The 20415-nt window shown below is 41.0% G+C and overlaps 1 protein-coding gene across 3 annotated transcripts; it reads left to right on the top strand.

Moving 5' to 3' along the window:
• Positions 1-476: 476 nt before the first annotated feature.
• On the top strand, positions 477-20382 carry kdm5c (lysine demethylase 5C). 3 transcript variants are annotated; one of them, XM_071477034.1, is made up of 29 exons: positions 477-865; positions 2570-2717; positions 4324-4401; positions 4511-4633; positions 4745-4915; positions 5061-5195; positions 7269-7325; positions 10734-10857; positions 11165-11445; positions 11804-11962; positions 12064-12183; positions 12279-12437; positions 13099-13280; positions 13438-13600; positions 13684-13803; positions 13899-14093; positions 14311-14492; positions 14640-14764; positions 14849-14996; positions 15075-15165; positions 15315-15697; positions 15813-15951; positions 16068-16247; positions 16411-16539; positions 16665-17423; positions 17618-17660; positions 17768-17967; positions 18988-19176; positions 19289-20382. In XM_071477034.1, exons 2-29 carry the CDS (start codon positions 2574-2576, stop codon positions 19295-19297), a joined length of 4788 nt encoding a protein of 1595 aa, XP_071333135.1. In that variant the 5' UTR covers positions 477-865; positions 2570-2573; the 3' UTR covers positions 19298-20382. The 3 variants fall into 3 exon arrangements, with proteins under 3 accessions (XP_071333135.1, XP_071333134.1, XP_071333136.1); XM_071477033.1 differs by lacking the exon at positions 477-865 and adding an exon at positions 894-1312; XM_071477035.1 differs by lacking the exons at positions 477-865; positions 7269-7325 and adding an exon at positions 894-1312.
• Positions 20383-20415: the final 33 nt, after the last annotated feature.

Below are 20415 nucleotides of genomic sequence, written 5' to 3'. Positions count from 1 at the left end.
GCTGACAGAAGTTTCATTTTATCCCACTTTAAACCTCAGAGACTGAAATATTGTGCTTTTTTACTTCACTTAGAAAACTGTGGTTAAATATAGATCTTATAAAACTCATGGAAATTGTAAAATATGCAATGTTATAACATCTGAACAACAAATAAAGAAAGACAATTTCACTCTACCTTGACCAGTTCAGCTAAGACAATAAAAATAATAAAAATAATAGAATAAAATAATAATATGGCACTTTGAAAGGGGCCATCCACGTGAGAACATTTAGTTTTTATAGGCATGGTGTAGTTTTTAAATTAAATTCGATTGATTTGATACAATTTTTATGCAATTTACTTGTTAAGGGAGGATGCTTGTTTTGTAACTCTTACATCAGTATGAGCTGCCTCTAAAAGCTGTACTTCTACCACAGCTGATGCTGTAATTACATGACTACGATTTGCGTACGTGGGTACTACTTTCAGGGAGTAAACGTGACGGACGTGGTGTGAAGATGTGAGGTTGTACTTCGGTCGTGAGAAAAAGCTAAGATGGCGTCTCGTCAAGAAAGATAGGATGGCCTGAAGAGAGTGATGATGTTGGTCGGAAAATGATTGATAACGACGTAATTGATAAAGTTTGAGACTCTCGTTTGCTATTAAACAAACACCTACCATCCATGTTTTGAAGCCGTGTCGTCTGGCAGAACGGAGTATATGGAGAACCGAGGCTGAAACGGTCAACTTTGCTAGCAGCGGTAGCTAGCCAACTGGACCGAGCACAGCTGGCCAACGTTAGCTAACCACCAGTCAACACAACAACAGAAGAAGAAGAGCGGCCACCAGCCCTATCATACCCCGGGACATCGAGGTGTCTTCGGGTCAGTCACGGGAATACAACGATACATTGTAGTCTAAACGGGTCAACAAATAACCGCATGTGGAATTTCTTCTTTCATATACATATGTAAGAGTAACGTTAACTAGCTAGTTGCTAGCGTCGATTTGAGCATGGAGGTTGGCTTGCCTGCGGTTATACTGTTGACTTAGTTTTCTCAGCCACCCAGTCAACGTTAGCTAAATAATGCTAGCTAGTTACCTAAAACCGTGGGAGGCTATGGGACTGAGCTGAGAAACAGTGGAGGCCTCGATGCTAACATTAGCTACCAGCGGTGGAATCGCCTCTGATAGATGAACAATAGATACAAATAGTCTTCATCATTGTCCGAAGAGGAGAAATGACTGACACCTGGCTAATCCACTATAAATAACTGAATTAGGGGCATTCTGTATTTCCTCATTTTTCTTGTTATGGCTGTCGCTGGAAGGTAAGGTTAGTTTTAAAGCCAGTTCTTCTAAGTTTAGTAGCTAGTAGCTAACAGTTGTCAGCTAACATTTATTTGTATTATAGTGATTGTAAAAACACAGACATCCAAGCGCGACAATTTCGCTTCTATAATCGAGTAATTGTGTTTTTGTTGTCATATGTCTCGCTAAAGCTTACCAATTAATCTAGCCCAGCCCACTTGCGAGAAGTGATGCCTTCATGGCCTTCTATACCTCAGGGTTCATGGCCTCCACGCCATTGTTTGTCTGGAGGCCTATTAAGAATCAAATAGTTGTGATACATGTCACTGAAGTCCCAGCATCAAATTCTTTTGATTTTTGGAATGACTTTTACAAGGCGAGCCCCATGGCAAAATACTCTTCTTTAACTCTTAGACCTGCAAATTGCACAAAGCAGTGCTTATTGCTCAAATGCATACATAAATGTTGCCATGACCTCTGTATTTAAATAATTTGATTGTTGTTCTTTACTGCAGTTGAAAACGCATCACTTAGAACTGTTGCCCCTTTTCCAATTGGGCCTTGTTGGTTCACTAGAGCATGGCATTTGTTTTGTTGTGTCTGGTGTTGGGGGAGGGGGTTTTAACAAGGATCACTTTGGGGACAAAAAATCCTCATTCTGAGTTTCCCAATGTTTTTTATTATTGACTACTACTTAAAGTGTTGGGTAAAATTACCATGAAGCAAATGGAGGAACTAACTGTTACACATATAAAGCTGGAAAATTTACAGTGCTGCGATAGGCCAGGAAGTAATGATTTGGCAAGAGTTAACAAATGCGATACTTTTATGTAGTAAGTGTATAACATGCTTTTTATTTTTTCATACAGAGGTCCAATTTACATATTAAACTTTAAATCGCCTTTATAAAACTGAATTTGTATCCACAAGTAATTTGTCTTAGCTTGCTGTCATTAGGAACATTTGTTGAAATGCATGTGTTATGTAAATGTAATTTCTGAATACAACATGCTGGCCAATGAACATACTTAAGTATCCATTTCTCACAACTTTTTGGCTTTACACTGCTTTTAACTGTCGCACAGTGTGTGGGGGTCATTAAGTTATAAAGAAGTGACTTTCAATTTGTGGAAGATTTTATGGTTTTAAGTTGTTCTCTACATACTAAAAGCAAGATTTACATATTTTAAATGCTTTCTAGGATGCTGTATGATGTGATTAGTGAGTCTGCTAGAGTTCATTAACTTGTATTGTGTTGTCAATCTTCCTGTTGACAGGGCAATGGAAGGGGAAGAGTTTGTACCACCTCCGGAGTGTCCAGTATTTGAGCCATCATGGGAAGAGTTTCAGGATCCCCTGGGCTACATTGCCAAGATACGTCCAATTGCAGAGAAGTCTGGAATCTGCAAAATTCGACCTCCACCAGTAAATATTTGCTTATGCTTGGATTATATTGAAGATATGGCATGCTCTATGTGTTCTGTGTGTAATGTGGAGCATGCAGAGGGTTTAAAGTATACATGTAGAAATATTTGGTCCATATGGACTTGCTGTTGTAGTCTTGAAGATGTTTCACCAATCACCTGAGAGGCTCCATCAGTTCTGGTGACATGAATCACACAGCTCTCCATTTTTCCTAGTTATTCTTTGTCAGGCTTTTTTAGTCAGCAGGCTAAACAAAACATCAGTGTTTCCCTTTCACAAATTTTATAAAGTCGCAATTACGAAACTCTTTAGAGGGCTTTCTATTTGAAACGACAGATAAATTGAAGACACATGATGACACCCAGCAGAGGCAAGAGGGAAAGAATACAGAAAGATGGAGTAAACCAGCTATCATTAAGTTGGATAGATTTTTTTTTTTTTATTACCTATTGATTTTTCACCTCAACTGCGGATGTGTTATGTGCACGCATCGCCCAGATACAACAAAACAAGATGAAAAGGCAGCAAAACATCATTTCATTCATCATTCACTCCTCTGATGGTTTCTTTTTGTGATGCATTTGCAAAGAAACATTTCAGAGCCAGCCTCTTAAACTTGGACAGCTTGTGCTGCATCAGCAATGCCTGCTTGCTTGTAATATTCTAAACATAATGAACTATTCATAAAAATGTACAAACAAAACAATATATACTTGACCAATGTATGTAAAAATAATGAGTCAGCAGGTTTGAATATTAACATAAAAATGAACTACAAAAACAAATAAATCTACAGCTATAAGAAGTTATTTTCTTTACTGCTTATCTTTAGGGCATGGTGGACATGAGCGTAAGGTTATACATAAAGTAGTTGTACAGTCACATTACTGACAATATGACATTTTTTCTATCAACATCTTGTAGGAATTATAATTTCCTCAGAATTGATCTGTCAGAAATTAGGCCTTTCTCAAACTAGACTCTCTCTACTCCCACTCTCTCACGGAGTGTAACTCTGTAGTCACGCTCACAACTGAATGAAGCACCTCTCTCTAAGCTTTAGGGGGGCTAACTTCCCTCTCTTTTCCCTTAAGACAATATTAAATGTGTATCTTAGGTTGAGCAGCTTACGAGTACATTTTTGTAGAGGTGTTGCTCGTAAATGTATATGGCACATGTTCCATGATGAACAAAGTACAGGCACTTCATGTGGTCAGTTAGTCAACATCTATGTAGACTCACAGGGTTTAATAACCCACTTCCCCTCCCGACTATTTGGTATTTAGATTGGGGTGCACTTAATATGGCTCCACACGAGCATGCAAACGGAGTGGAAGTGAGAAGGGAGAGGGTGTAGGGAATCGTTGGAGAAAGAGCCAGTTGTGAACTCCACTTGCTCTTTAGAAGGCAACCTTGGTTATCCTTACTGGTTCAAGCTGAAAGCCAGAGTTAAACCAAGGTTAAACCCAAACTAAGCCCACCATCTCATTTATCTCATTAATTTCCTATGTGCATTTGCATTTATTGTTTTTGAGTAAGCTTCCTGAATGATAGAGGTCGGCATTTAGACTTACAAGTTTAATTGTATGTCTTTGCTCCCACACAGGACTGGCAACCACCATTTTCAGTGGAGCTGGATAGCTTCCGATTCACACCCCGCATCCAAAGGCTTAATGAGCTGGAGGTAAGTTTGTCTTTTCTCCCTTAATATTGTACATTGTTGACAGATGATTGAATTTGTTCATGGAACTTGCAATAGTAATGTTGATGGTCCCTCATGCATTTGATTTTAGGCGGAGACCAGAGTGAAACTTAATTATTTGGACCGCATCGCCAGGTTTTGGGAGATCCAGGGGTCCTCCTTGAAAATCCCACATATTGAAAGGCGCATCCTTGATCTTTTCAGCCTGTCAAAGGTGAGTGTGTACTGAATTGTTTTCACTCAGAAAATGCATTTTAAAGTGTAGTTCTTTCGTTTCTTGTCTACGATTTGCTAAAAACCGTCTGAAACTCTGGTTGTGTTCCAGATCGTGACAGATGAAGGAGGTTTTGAGATGGTCTGTAAGGAACGGCGCTGGGCTCGTGTGGCCCAGCGGCTTGGCTACCCTCCAGGCAAGAATATAGGTTCTCTGCTGCGCTCACACTACGAGAGGATCGTCTACCCATTTGAAATGTTCCAGTCTGGTGCCAGCCTGCCGGTATCCCCTCCCCTCTGTGTTACCAGCATGATCAGTTCATACAATGAGTCAATCTGTGGAGAGTTTCTTAGTCACTATATGATGAATTAATCTTACTTTGGTAGGTTACCTGTTATTAGATTCTGTTTGTTTATGTCATGTCTAGCACTGCAAGCCAAAGCACTATGATGGTGAAGATGTGGATAAAGAGTACAAGCCCCACTCCATCCCCCTGCGACAGTCTGTGCAGCCATCCAAAATGAGCAGTTATGGGCGCAGAGCAAACCGCTGCCAGCCAGATGTGAGTGAGAGTACCCATCCTTACTTGTCTTTCAATAAATTTGCATACCTCAGTGTCAGTGTACTGAAATTTGGTTAAACAGGGTTTTCATTGATATTTCCAAATGCACCTTGCCGCCTCAAAATCAAGCCCAGAAAAGGATTCATGTGAGAGAAACAAAATATTTGTGTAATATAGCTGCTTTTGAAGACCACAAACCTTGCGTTGGTTTGACGCAACTGAACTGTTAAGGAGGATTGCCTTTCAGCAGTGTCACTTTATTTAAGGTGAGCATTTCAACCTTCACATGAATTTAACCACTAGGTATTCAGGCAGTGAGGGTTTCCCACAGGACTTGGAATCACATATCAAAATCATTGCCACTGATGATATTATCTGTATCTGTTGTCTGAATATTTTTAGTAATGTAACTACGGTTTTATTTTAATATAAATTGAACTTCCCCTACTTAATGTGCAAACTACAGCAAGTACAGCGTGTTTTGATGTTGTAATTGACTTTTAACAGCGTATAGTAGATGTTATTTGGTGATCTGGACTGAACCACAAACATAGTAGACTGGTATTCTCTTATAATGCTTGTTAACATTTTAGGTTTTAGTACCATTTCATAGTTTAATATCTCCCTGCTCATCAGCCACATGAATAGCGACAGAGTTTCAACCATGAAAGGCTAACAAAAGGTCAAGCTAACAATCTACACAGGTGTTGGATGACAGTCTTCTAGTGTGTATCATACTGTCTTGTTAACTGTTTTTCTGTGCTTATCCATGTGCCCTGGTGCATGAGTTAGTGTAGCGTTGGTAAAGTGTGACTGCACTCACAGCGCATCCCAGCTTGCTTATTCTCCATCCCACCATGCATCTGTGCTCAATTCTGCTGTTTTTGCTCTCTGCTCCATAACTTATTTTGTTCTCTGCTTTGTTTCTGCTGCTTTATTCCATCACTGAAGTAGACACACAGCTGTTTCTTTCATAAGCCACATAGTTTTACAAAACTTCCTTTAACATTAATATTGCCTATACACAGCACAACATCTGGACTAGCCTACATTCTGTTATCTCATGCTTGTTACATGCAAGCTAATGCTGATTCATTTTCTACTCTTAAAACCCCCCACCCTCCCCCCAGGTTTTTAATGAACTCTTCATACTCAGAGTGCATAATGCTCACCAATGGATTTGAGTTCTTTCATTTCTTATGCTGGAATACATTGTTTTCGTGTGGCATAATTAGTTATATGCAGAATTGAAAGGAACAAAACTTTGATGCAAGTTTGTCAACAGACAATGCAATAACTGACAAGTACCAAAGCAATTATAAGTAATGGGCTTCCGTATGAAATCCATAAAATGCATAGCTTATAATGGATGTTATGATGAGGTTTTATAATTTCTTCATCAACAGTTGAGCACATTTTTAGGAATTCCAGTTGTGAATAATAGCCATTTATCATAACTTACAAAAATTTCAGATCTACTAGATAATTTTTCTTCGTTGCCACTGGTTAGACAGCTTATTTCAGTAACATGTCTGTAGCCAGCTAGCATGCAATACTGAAAACCCACAACCAAAAACATCTATCCAGCCTCATTTCTGTTTGGTTCCAAAGCTGCCCCATTTCAAATAAGTCATGTTGGTGCTACAGCAGAATCACCCATCAGTTGTTGGTGGCAAGTTACGGGGTCAAGATTAGAACATCATTGTTTTTTTTCCAAACAGCATTTAATGTATCTTAATTTTTCAACTTGAATCAGAAAACATTGAAATGTGTCAGTAAATTTCTGGCAACATACTGGTTGATCAGACTGACGTGTAAACAAAAGTAACCTTGATGCAAAGATTTCCCAGAAACGCAAAAAAAATTGCTGGACTGATTAGTATCCAGTTCCACAAAGTTTCCTATTGGACGTAATATATCCTACATCAGATGTAACCCTTTTCTTATAATGTGTCCCAGTGATATTTTTCCTACAACTTGTGGCTGTTTTCCCCAGGCTCTCTCCCTTCCTCTCTCATCTCCTTTTTTCCTCTTGTCTTAGTTTATTGTTGCTGTTATTGTCTCCCCTTGCAGGGTCCAGAGGATCTGGCCCCCCATCCTCTCACCACTGGCTCTCAACTCATCTCTGCGGTACTGCCTCTTGAGCATATGAGCTCACCTTCCGCCCCTGCTCTCTTCCTGCCTCTTTTCCTAGGCCACCTCACCCCTTCTGAAGTTGTCTAGATGTTTTTTTTATTTTAACTAACCACTAAAACATTTTCATTAACATGCAGTCATACCCCTGATGTGTTGGGGGTGGCAACCCATAATAGGGTCACATAACTATTGCCATCAAACTCTTTGTGGCATTATAACAATATGTGCACTTTGATTTGTAGAACAGACAATGAGCAAAGAGAGGGAGAGTTCCTTGGCCTATTCTCTCTGTTTTATTTAAGGTGTATGTTCTTCATGAACAGATCTTTTATTTAAAAATTGAGAGCATGTACTCTCATGTTGGACAAAGGTGTTTTGGGAACTTGTCATTGTGGTTGTAGTCATTATAGTATAGACAGAAAATGAATTAAAGTTATGAATGTAAGTAACTTTGGATCCCAGTGCCAAAGTTGCTGAGAACTCATATTTTAGACATCCTAAATGGCACAGTCCACAGTAGGCTCTTGAAGAAACATCCACTTTACCCTAAACTGCCAAACATTTTTGTTGTCCGGTTGTTTGGCTGATGTGTTCTTTAGCTGTCTCTCTTTCACTCATTCTCTTTCTCTGTGGTTGTACGTGACTTGGTTGGCTGTCTGTGTTGCCTTTGCACTTTTGCTGTTTTGCCTTGCTGTCTCACTACAGCAGCTCAGACTGTGGCTGCATGCGTTCTCTTTTGGGTGCAATCACACAGAAGACCCTAGCAGGTTTCATTTAATAGGCTTTTGGTTACAGAGCACTATATGATGACAGATGGTAAAATGTTGAGGGTCTGAAGCACTGGACTACCACCTTTTTGCACGTATAATTGTTGTTGGTCTCTCTTGGTTTGCCTATTTGAGACCAAACACTATTGATTGTTGACTGCCCCCCACTATCAAGTCCTAGTGTTCTCCTTTGTTGTCTACTGTTTTCAGTCCCCATGTCACATGCATAGTCCCTTAGTCAATTTTCTGTGCGAGGAATATGTAGAACAGTATATGGGCAACCAGAGTAACATCTGCATGACTGAAGGTGCAACTACATACAAGCGGCAAAGTCAAAAACTAACTTGGGAATAGAATCTTGAATGGCATCTTTTATGACATTGTATGTATCCTGTGAATCTCACCAATAATGTTGTCATGACATGCAAGAAGTTTCGTGCTGCGGGAATACGGGTTGTGTACTGACTACACATGGACTACCAGTGTGTACATTTGAGTGAAAAAACTGTTCACATGGTCAAATTATTATTAGAAATTCTACCAGATTAGGACTAAACTTCCAACATGAAAGTGCCTCAAATGGAAGTTCAGAGATGAGGTTCTGAGAAGTAACCTGTTCAAAATATATAAAAATCATGAATTTAGACCCGATTTTGTGCTTTGTAGTTCTTCTGGCTGATTTCTGAAAGTTATGTTAAGATCTGTTTTTCCGTTTACATTGCCAATGTTTGCAATCATATGGCTGACTGAAATTAGTGCCCAAAACTGTGGCCAAACTTCAAAAGAAAATAGTGAAACTGAAATGTAATAACTGTTCCAAAATTATACTGCAGGGGATGAACTCTAAAATAACAAAGCATTCACCATAACTGTGGTTCTTAAACTGTGTAACTGGTTTTACTAGGGTCTTAATATAAGCTAATTAATAAAAAAAGTAGGGGTGAGCAATATATTCGAGGATGATCTATTATTTGATATGTAAGAAATTATTATTTTTGTTCTGATACTAAAATATCAGCCAATAATGTGGAGCATGCTGCAGACTAGAAACAGCACACAAGACGTGTCTCTGAGTGTTGGTTTCTACGTCTCTCTCTTCTGCTCTCTGTCAATCACTGTTTACATAAGGGTATGGCTGAGCTCCTCAAGTGCACACACACAAACACACACAGAGCAGACAAAAGAGCAGAGGCCACAGGGGAGAGAATGAAATGGACTTGACGTTACATTTTACTCAAGTCAAAACCGATAATGCTTGTTAACCGTACATGAAACAAAATCTGCCAGTAATGAGACAATACAAACAATTTCTCAACACTTGTTGAATAAGCAGTGTTCTGTCCACAATCAACTGGCTGTTTTACACAGCTATGATGATAGCTTCTGATGCTAATATTAACAAATAGTTGTGAACGAGCTGAAATTAAACCCAGTTTTTATGTAATGGTTGAGTCTAATTAGTTATGTATATGAGTCAGCGGGGGAGGGGAGGTTAACACAAGAATGTTAGCCAGTGTAATATAAAAGGTTTGTGCTCATTTTAAAGAACCGTACCCCTAACACTGCTTTTCCAGAAGGACGCAGCAATGGCAGAGCTCTCCAAATCTAAACATTTTCAAGATTGACAAAAGGGTAAATGAGGTCAGCTGAGGTCAAAACAGCAGTTCCCATTTTTAATATTCTTCATGCTGTCTCACTATTGTTCATAGTGAGCGTCAACTATGACGTGAATATGCTAACTAAGTTCAGTTCTTTTTGGACTAGTAAAGTTTGACATGTGATTGAAACAGGAAACAATTCTGACCCAAAAAATGTAATTATATCCTAATCAAAATGTTTCAGTACACTGTTAACAATCTAAGCTAGTTGTTTGTGTGTCCATGCATTTGTGTAAAAACCTCTGTGTCTAAAATGAGGTTGAAGTTTACTTGTTACATGGCAAAGACACACGATGGAAAATAATCTTTACCAGATGTAGTACTGACAGAACAATGGTAAGTGATACTAAGGACAGGAGAAGGGGGGACAGCAGAGGAGCCTCTCCAGTCTGTTATGAGAGCAGTCAGCGCAAGATGCTGGGAACTAAAGGAAAAAAATAGATTAATCGAAACCAAACACCATAAGCCCAAGATAACAGAAAAATATCTTAAGACCAGACTGTGGCAGCTACTGCTATAGCCCTGCTTAATGGTCGTATTGCTACAGATTCAGCTACTGTTAACACATCAAACTCGCGTTACAAAAAAAATCAAAGAGGAGTGGTTGTTCAACGTGGACATAGTCATGTTTATTTTTTCTTTATTTAACTTTTTTCCATGAAATATTTCCAGAGTACTGTGTCAGTTATGATAAATGAGCCTAAATTAACTGATAACACTTTACGCTAACTGTATGGTTGCAACTGCTGATGATTGTGTGTTATAGTGGTGGGTCCTTGAAGCTTTCACTGTGGTGTAGGCTAACTTTTCCTTACTTTTCCTAACCTAGCACAATCCCTTCTTGTGATGCACTGCTACGCTCTCATGGTTTAGCTGTTCGTACTGCATTTGGCCTAGACCCTTGCTTTGCTCTGTGTGCTTTGGAGAGGAGCTGTGGTATGTCTATCCTTTAATGATTAAAGTGTTATTTTATGCAGCCTGAACCAACAGAGGAAGACATAGAAAAGAACCCAGAGCTAAAGAAGCTGCAGATCTATGGTGCAGGACCGAAGATGATGGGACTTGGACTGGTGGCGAGGGATAAAGGCATCAGGAAGAAGGGTAAGAGCCTAATTCTACCAAATTCATAGACACATTTAGTTAAAGAGCTTAAAAGTTTGGCAGTAGTAACGTTGAGAAACCTTGAAATGTGGTAGCAACACAACAGTTTGTTTGATGCAGCTCAAGCAGTAACTTCAGAATGACTCAAGTCCTCTATTGTTGGCTCAGTCAAGTCATCTGTGAGCTCTGGAGAACTTGTTTTTGTTTAGATGAAACTGCTCAGCCATTTTGGAGCCCTGCACTGTAAAGAATCCGCTGTCTGTGATAACAACCTTTGATTCTGAACACTCCATGCTCTCCTTTTTAGACGAGCTGCCTCAGACTGTTACCATCAAAGACAATGTGTCAGCTGCTGCTGGTGATACCTCAGTCAAAACGGAGCCACTGGAGCCTCAAGAGAAGCAGAGTGAAGGGTGCACATCTAGTCCCCAACTGCCTCCCCAGAGCATCACAGTTAAGACAGAAGTGAAGAAAGAAGAACCAGAGGAAGAGGATGGGAAAGACAACGATGAGGAAGAAGATGATACAAATAGACCTTGCACCAAAATGACGATGAGGCTTAGGCGTAACCTCAACAACCCGCAGTGTGTAAGTAGATCAAATGGCAGTCAGTTGATACAATAATGAAGTTGAGTAGAATATGAAAAGAAAACTGAGAAAGCTGGACAAAAACATTTTGAATGCAGTGTTATCCACTCTTATAATAAATCTCTGATAAACTCCCACAAGAAATCAAATGATTTTACTGAGCTGTAGACACAAAGCACTGTGCTCTTTATTACTTGTTATTGTGATTTCAGCGCTTTTGTCAATAACAGAATAGTGACGTCTTTTTCCCCATAAGATAAGCCTGTGAATTTTATCTGTGCTAAAGCAGGTCAGCAGTGCTCCACCATCACTCATCTGGGTCCAGGATCTAGATCTGATCTTGTCACTGTTTTTAAAGGTGGATTCTTTTGTGTGTCGAATGTGTGGTCGGGGAGATGATGACGAGAAACTCTTGCTGTGTGATGGCTGTGATGACAACTACCACACCTACTGTCTACTACCCCCACTCACTGATCCTCCCAAAGGCAACTGGCGATGTCCGAAGTGTGTAGCAGAGGTAAGTAAGCACTTGTTTGTGCCAGTAAAGTTCATGGCGTGCTTTGTTAGGTTTCTCCTAACCCACAACGCTTCTTTCTGTTTGGATTTTCTCACTTTCAGGAGTGCAAGAAGCCAGCAGAAGCATTTGGCTTTGAACAAGCTACACGAGAGTACACTCTGCAGAGTTTTGGGGAAATGGCCGACACCTTTAAAGCAGATTACTTCAACATGCCTGTCCATGTAAGTGCACCCATTCATTATGAAGCACGGCTCTGGCTTTAGTGGTGATAAAATGAGAGACTAATCTGAAGCCTGTGTGTTTTTTGTCCATGTAGATGGTTCCCACTGAGCTTGTGGAGAGAGAGTTCTGGAGGTTAGTCAGTAGTATTGAGGAAGACGTGACTGTGGAGTACGGAGCGGACATACACTCCAAAGAGTTTGGCAGTGGCTTCCCGATGAACAATGGCAAGAGGAAGCTCACAAAGGAAGAGGAGGTATGTGCGTGGTTGTTTTCTGTTGTAACTTCAGCAGTTTTTGTTAAATTAAAAAAATGCTTGAATCACAGTCCTGGATAGAGCAACATGCTTTAGATTATCAACTACTACCATGAGTAAATTTTAAATACAGTATGATAATGTGGCTTCAGTGATGCTCTTGAAAACATGTTTGTATTAACATAAACTTAACTGCACACTTTCTGAGAGTACTAACAGAGAACAGTGAGTTAGGGTTAGGGTGAAAATGAAATGACAAATCATTGTGTATGGCTGCCTAATTCTGCTGAAAAGAAAACTGGGATTTGCTCAGAGGGCAAAACAACGATTACGTGATTATCAATTCAGCCGATTACTTTTTTTTTAATGGATTGATTAACCGTTCTGTCTCTGAAATGTCAGAAAAATAGTGAAAGATGCCATTTATTATTTCCTGCTCAGCTCAAGTTTTATGTTCAACATAGTTTGGCTTCAAATAATATGTGAAGAATAGGAATCAGGAATCAGTTTTCATGGATGAGCAGGAACACAACAGAAGCCCTAAAAATGAAAGCATAGCTCTTGGTTACTGTGTAGACTTTTCATCAAAGATGGTACCTGTAATATGCTCATAATCATAGCCCAGTGTTCATTTTTAGTTCACCCTCTTTCCTTCTGTCAGGAATACGCTCGCTGTGGCTGGAACTTGAATGTGATGCCCGTGCTGGAGCAGTCACTCCTGTGCCATATTAATGGAGACATCTCTGGGATGAAGGTGCCATGGCTTTACGTCGGAATGGTGTTCTCGGCTTTCTGCTGGCACATTGAGGATCACTGGAGCTACTCCATCAACTACCTGCACTGGTACACATGCTTCTTATGTGTTTGTGATGGGTCGTATATAATGGGCTGAAAATTATTGCAGTTTTTAATGTAGAGAGGCTAAGGTGAAACAGTGTTTTAAGTGAAAGAACGTAACCTTCTCTGTGTTCTTTACTTCCCATCTATCTATTATCTCCAGGGGTGAACCCAAGACATGGTATGGAGTTCCCTCTGTGGCAGCTGAGCGACTTGAGGAGGTGATGAAGAAGCTGACGCCAGAGCTGTTTGAGTTTCAGCCTGACCTCTTGCACCAGCTGGTTACCATCATGAACCCCAATATCTTGATGTCTCACGGTGTCCCGGTCCGTCTCACAAAAACACATGTTCACCAGCAGTAATATGCTTCATTAGAAAGTTGTCTTACCTCTCTATTTCTAATTGTCAGGTTGTACGCACCAACCAGTGTGCTGGTGAGTTCGTCATCACCTTCCCCAGAGCCTACCACAGTGGCTTCAATCAGGGATATAATTTTGCTGAAGCTGTCAACTTCTGCACTGCAGACTGGGTACGTCTGTTTACACCATCTGTCTCAAGCTGTCATTTCACATCAGTCACAAGGCGGCATGATCAAGATCATTCCTCTCTCTCTTTCCCTCTTAGCTGCCTGCTGGCCGTTCCTGTATTGAGCACTACCGCCGTCTAAGGAGGTATTGCGTTTTCTCCCACGAGGAGCTCACCTGTAAAATGGCAGCCAGTCCAGAGAAACTAGATCTTAACCTGGCTGCAGCTACACATCGGGAAATGTTCATTATTGTTCAGGAAGAGAGGAAGCTGCGGAAGGGTCTGATGGAAAGGGTAAGACATAAATAGATCTTAATGAAAGTTTCTCCATTTATCAATTTTATCTGTGTAAGTGAATAATAGTTCAATTTGGTATCATCTCAAATTTGCATTAGCATTCTTATGAGGATATGGGGAAAGATCTGATTGTTTAAAAAAAGTAGTAATAATAATAATAATAATAATAATTTAAAAAAATACTTATTTGATAATAAATGTGCTGTACCTGCAGGGCATTACTGAAGCAGAGCGTGAGGCATTTGAGCTGTTGCCTGATGATGAAAGACAGTGTGATAAATGCAAGACCACATGCTTCCTTTCTGCTTTGGCCTGCTCAAACTGCCCCGAGCGTCTGGTGTGTCTCTATCACACTCAGGATCTGTGCAACTGCCCCACTGAAAAACTCTACCTCAGGTATTCACCTCTTGTGTAGATGCGTGTGTATGTGTGTGCTTTGGTGTGTGTGTGTGTGTGTGTGTGACAGGCCATAATATACCACAGTGTAATTTCCTGTCTAATTAAATCTATGTTAATCTTTTTTGTTCTGCCGTCACTTCACAGGTACAGATATACCCTGGATGAGTTGTTAGCCATGTTACACCGATTAAAGGTTCGGTCTGAGTCTTTTGATTCCTGGGCTAACAGAGTAAAAGAGGCACTTGAGCAAGAAGAGGGAAACAAGATAGGTGGGAAATCCCTTAAACATTGTTTCAACATAAATCTGTGAGAAAAAAAGAATATGGCAAGACCAAATGGTTCTTGAATTGCAGGAATTGATGACCTGGAGATGCTGAAGATGGAAGCAGCTGAAAAAAAGTTTCCAGACAATGAACTTCTCCGGAAACTCAACACTGTTCTAAAAGACATAGAGCACTGCCAGCAGACAAGTACTGAACTCCTCAATAACTCAAAGACCAGGTAGGGTAATGAGCACAAAGTTGATGTTTACCCTGTCTTTTTTTTAGTTTCATGCACTTACGTATTACTGTCTTTCAGTGAAAATAAGATCACTTTGACAGAGCTGAAATCCTTGGTAGAGATGATGCAAAACCTGCCCTGTGTGATGAACCAGTTGGAGGAAGTGCAGGTGAGAGGTTATGTCACACTGAGCAAACCATTTTCAGATTTTATCCTGCTAAAGCTGATTTGTAATGGTTTACAGTTACAAAATTTTGTTTTAGTAAATTCAGTATTTAGTGCAGTTAAGCTTTACCTTTGTACCCTGTGATTTTTAAGGCGGTTCTGCAGACAGTGGAGGATTTCCAGAGCCAGGCTCAAGTGCTGGTCAATGACAGGGACTGGAGGAGGGACTCTCCACCAGCTGAGCAATTGCAGACGTTGTTGGAGCAGGGTGGCAAGCTGCCTGTTGTGGTGCCAGAGTGTAGTTTACTCCAGGGCCTAAAGGAACAGGGCCACTGGCTGGCAGAGGTGAGGCGCACCCTGGGCACAGAAGGAGGTGAGAGGCAGGAGGTGACGTTGGATGTGTTGAGGAACCTGATGGAGGCAGGCTGCAACGTGCCCCAGAGTGTGTCTGTAGAGACGGCCATGGCAGAGCTTCAGGAGCTGCTCACAATTGCAGAACGTTGGGAAGAAAAAGCACAGATCTGCCTGGAACAGAGGTAAAAGAGACAAGTCACACCATTAATTTGCAGCAGAGGTTGTCATCATTTTATAACCAGGTTATCCTGTTTCAAAGACGTCAAAAGTTTCTTTGTCATGGTTTTGTTCATCCAGGCAGAAGCACCCTCTCTCCACCCTGGAGGCAATTGTAAATGAGGCCCAGCTTATCCCAGTCAAGCTTCCCAACATCCTGGCTTTACAGGACTGTCTCACACGGGCACGGGCCTGGGTAACAGACTTGGAGGAAATCCAGGTAAAAAAATAAATAAATAAAAATAATTCATGACTTGAATTGAAATTGAAATGCCTTTAACTGTAAAATATACTTTATCTCATATTGTTATATTATTATTCATTTTTCTGTTGTAGAATGGGGAGCATTACCCATGTCTGGATGACCTAGAGGGCCTGGTGGCTATTGGAAGGGACTTGCCAGTCTTCATGGAGGAGCTGAGGCAGCTGGAACTGCAGGTGGCCAGCGCTCACTCCTGGAGGGACAAGGCCAGCAAGACCTTCCTGAAGAAGAGCAGTCAGCACAGTCTGCTAGAGGTGGGCAACTTGGAGGACATGGGGAAATAAAATTAAACTTAAATTGATTTTCTGTCAACATTTAACAACAATGTATGTCTTGTGTGCTTAAATCAGTACGTTACCACTTTGGTTATGCAACCTTCATTAGAGCATGAATTTAACTGCAGTGTTGCCGTTGCAGGTTTTATGTCCGTGTGCAAAAAGGAGAGAGAGGCGAGATGGGACGGAGCTGTTGGATGATCCATTAGACGATTCTGATACCAACACTCTGGGCCTCTCTGCTCAGGACCTGAGGGACCCTGCAGCTATTGTGAGTTTACTGAGCATGTCTATTTTTAATCGCTGTAAGATTTAATTCTGTTTTTATGGATGTGTACATTTTATGCCCGAACACTGGTTGTTAAAGAGAACCTGATTTGTGTACCTTGACTCCAGGTGATGGCATTTAAAGAAGGGGAGCACCAGGAGAAGGAGGCACTACTGCGGTTACAGAAATTGAACATGCGTAAATCTGGACTTAATGCTGCCAGTTACAAGGAGGACAAGGAGAATGGGAGGTGGGACAACGCAATGGAGACAGACACATCCAGCCACTCAGAGAACTCTGTAAAAGAGAACGGTAACAGTAACCACACCTGCACCACCCCTCCTCAGTCAGTGTGTGTGTGCGCCGGGCAGCCTCGTGCCCCACAACTCCGCTGCCATCTGTGTAAGGACTGGTTCCATGGTGGCTGCGTTCCCTTCCCCTCCATGCTCCCCTCCCCTGGACCACCAATTAACCCTCTGTGCTGGTGGGACTGGGACTCGCGCTTCTTGTGTCCGCGGTGCCAGCGGTCACGGCGCCCACGCCTGGAGACTATCCTGGCATTACTTGTGGCCCTGCAGAGGCTGCCAGTGCGTCTGCCTGAAGGAGAGGCACTGCAGTGTCTCACGGAGAGGGCCATCACCTGGCAAGGCCGAGCCAAAGAGGCGCTGGAGACGTCAGAGCTGCAGCAGGCTCTTCAGAAGCTGCAAGAACTCAAAGAGACTCTCCAATGTGAAGCAGAAAAAGAGGAAGACATGGAAAAGGGGACCGAAGGGAACTCAGTGATAGTTTTGTCAGACTCCGAGGGAGGGGAAGGAGAGGATGGAGTCATTGATCTGACTGAGGAGAACTCACCTAAAAAGAACACCAAGGAAAGCAACGGCACTCAGGTTAACACCCTATTCTTCTTCCTCTTTATTTTAATGTGAAACAAAATATAGACTACCAGCTGCAAACTGTTTAACTGACTAACCACACGCTCTGACAGCTGAAGATATTAATCTAATAATTTCAATTCTACTTCAGACTTATACTCGTACTGTATCCATCTTGCCTGTTTTACACAATGCTTGTTTGCCCACAGGCTGGATGTGAAAATGGCATCAGCAAGAAGTCAAATGTTACAGGTAGGACTGTGTGCTAATCTCAAAATAACATGCATGACATAATGGGTCATGCACCGTGTCCCACAGGCACCAGTCCTGACAGCATTTTGTCTGTGTTCAATTCTTAGGCGTGGGGTCTCTGCTGCCCCTGCTGCCTGTGCTAAAAGGACAGGTAGTGGAGATTTCCCCAGCCACCAGGGTCCGGCTGGAAGAGCTACAGCTGGAGGGAGATCTGCTGGAGGTGTCTTTGGACCAGACGCACATCATCCACAGGGTCCTCCAAGCTTCCTCTGTTCCACCCAGAGAAACTCTGCACACACTGATTCAGGTCAGGAAAAGGAACTCTGGTCTATTTTGAATCAGCAAACCACCAAGTTAAAATGAGGACTCATATCCAACATGGTGTCAATTTAACCAAAGACAGACATAAAACATGTAACATTAGATTGAACAATGGGGGGAAAAAAACCCTCCATCACTGAAAACAAGCTGTAAAAATATACTGCCACACCAGTACACCTGTATACAAGAAAAACTAATAGCTCAAGAGTTTTACACATTTTTACATTTACATTTTATAAATAACATTTTTTTAGTGTGTTCAAAAAATGTGCTGCTATTTACTTACTTAATACAGGGTCACGTTGGTGGTGTAGGTGGTAGCCCTCGTCTTCCCTTGTTCCATTTTGATATGCTGAATAATAGATTTATTATATAAATGATCTGTCCTTCCAATGTCTGTGAAGAGTCCTTAAAGGAATATAATTACTCACTTTCTTAATGAGAGCAAGACCAGACGACCAATAATACACTCGTGTCTGTATGGAAGATATGCAGCCACCACCAGCGACAACAACTTCTTTTGACCCATTTTGTAGTGATTAAACAAAGAAGGTATAACATGTTAATTAGTGAACTTTACAGATACTGGTTGGCAGATTGTTTTCAACCTGGACAGAACCTGACTGGCTGTTTGCCCATGTCTTTGTCCAGTCTTTACGCTAAGCTAAGCTGAGATAAACTAACCGTTTCCTAACTGTAACCTCATATTTAAAGGGCATATATGGTATTGGTTTTATTGAAGATGTTAACTTTAATTTTTGATATAGTTATAGATTCTCACAAATGCACATAGATTAAGTTGTACTATTATTGTCGTCCTGGGTTTTACTGTCCTATGCCAATGCTAATGCTTTTCTATCATTTCACAAATAACACTGAAATGCTACTATCAGGTGTCTGAATCGGAAATGGGTTGCTGTTTATTGGTATTTCACATTTCTCCAGAGCTTTCTTCACATTAGTTGCTTCTTTTCTAATGTTGTCGCTTTCTCTCTGTCTCCCTCAGATTGAGCTTGAAGAGCAGAGACGAACCAGCCGCGGCCGAGTCAAGGACTCCAAAAGAAAGAGAAAGAGCCACCGGGGTGGCAGTGGGGAAGGGGCAGGTGAAAGGTCACTGGATGCCTCTGAGTCAAAGAAAACCTGTCCCCTCAGCCACAGCCCCTCCCCTCACTTACCTGCTCACACCCCTCCAGAGGTAACAGTCCTTTGATTTAGTTTTTGCTTTAAGTATGATCTTTTCATTTTCTGGAAATAATAATGAGATAATGAATTTATTCAACATGTCGGATTTATTTTTCTCTTGACAGATTTTGTGATATAGTCAACGCTGGAGCTCTGTTGAAATGGATTAGTCGGAGAAATTGAGGGAGAGAGCATTGTGTGCCAGAAAACCGTGTCAAGCTATAGAAAGATGCAGGACATCCCCTTCCCCGTACCCTACTCATCCCTCATTGATGCATTCAGACACTAAAGGAGCGATGACTCTTCTTCTACACTCCACTGTCTCATCCTTAAATCAGACGTATCTTCACGCATCATCTTTCTCAGACTCGCTGCCCCACTCATACTTTATTCTCCACCTCCCCTGGACCCATTTTCCCTGTGAACATATTAAGACTGTGTTGGACTGATGTGGGATATACCCGAATAGGAGTGTCTGTGGTCTAGAGTTGTCTCTGAGGTCAGTCAGTATGCTATGTTATCCCAACTGTATTAAATGCTAGTTCAACCGAAGCCTGTCTCAGCACCGGCAGTTGCAGTTTCACTTCACTTGAGCCCACTGGTTGAAGTTGGATAAGCTATGGGTTACTTTAGACAGTTTTGTTTGGGCATGGATCCTGAAGCTGAGGTACAGCAGGAAGTTTTGACAGCTGACCGTAGATAACAGCACCGTGGTTACACATGTATTTTTTTAGTTGTATTGAATCTTGTGTTTGATGCTGTTTTGAGGGGATATGCATTTTGAATAAACTGAGTACATTTTGGGAAGTGTTAAAAGCAGGCATTAATGTTTTTGGTGCTACTTTCCCAAAATGGATAACTGTACCTCTTGGTTTTGTCTTCTCCTTCCTTTCCTCCAACTGATGCGTTTTCATTCTTTCTTTTTTTTTTTTAAACTCCTATCCTCTTAACTCCATGTTTCATTCCTTTCAATTTGACCTCTTTTTCTTCCTCCCTCATTCTCTCCCTCTTTGCAGATTAAGGTAACTTCACTGTATCTCACTTTGTCACAAATTATTTTGTTTCTCGGTTCAAATTATATTATTATTATTATTATTATTATTATTGATATTGCAGACACAAAGTTGTCGTGAGTTTATGTATAAACTTTTCATTTTACTGTTGCCTTTTGTTTCTTTTCACTCTTGTTAGAAAAATAAAGGTTTAGAATTGTTTAGGATATGTGTGAGTCATTATTTCTAAAGCTCAATTG

This window comes from Trachinotus anak, unplaced genomic scaffold (assembly GCF_046630095.1).
Source record: "Trachinotus anak isolate AG129_WGS33_773 ecotype Australia unplaced genomic scaffold, CSIRO_AGI_Tana_v1 ptg000004l, whole genome shotgun sequence".
NCBI lineage: Eukaryota > Metazoa > Chordata > Actinopteri > Carangiformes > Carangidae > Trachinotus > Trachinotus anak.
This window is presented reverse-complemented; position numbering and strand designations above follow the sequence as displayed.

What these genes read in the sequence shown, in the direction of transcription:
- kdm5c (XM_071477033.1), top strand. An exon ending in TGATGTCTCACGGTGTCCCG is followed by an intron (nt 13,601 to 13,683) that starts GTCCGTCTCACA and finishes TCTAATTGTCAG; the next exon opens with GTTGTACGCACCAACCAGTG. An exon ending in CAAGAAGTCAAATGTTACAG is followed by an intron (nt 17,661 to 17,767) that starts GTAGGACTGTGT and finishes TTCAATTCTTAG; the next exon opens with GCGTGGGGTCTCTGCTGCCC.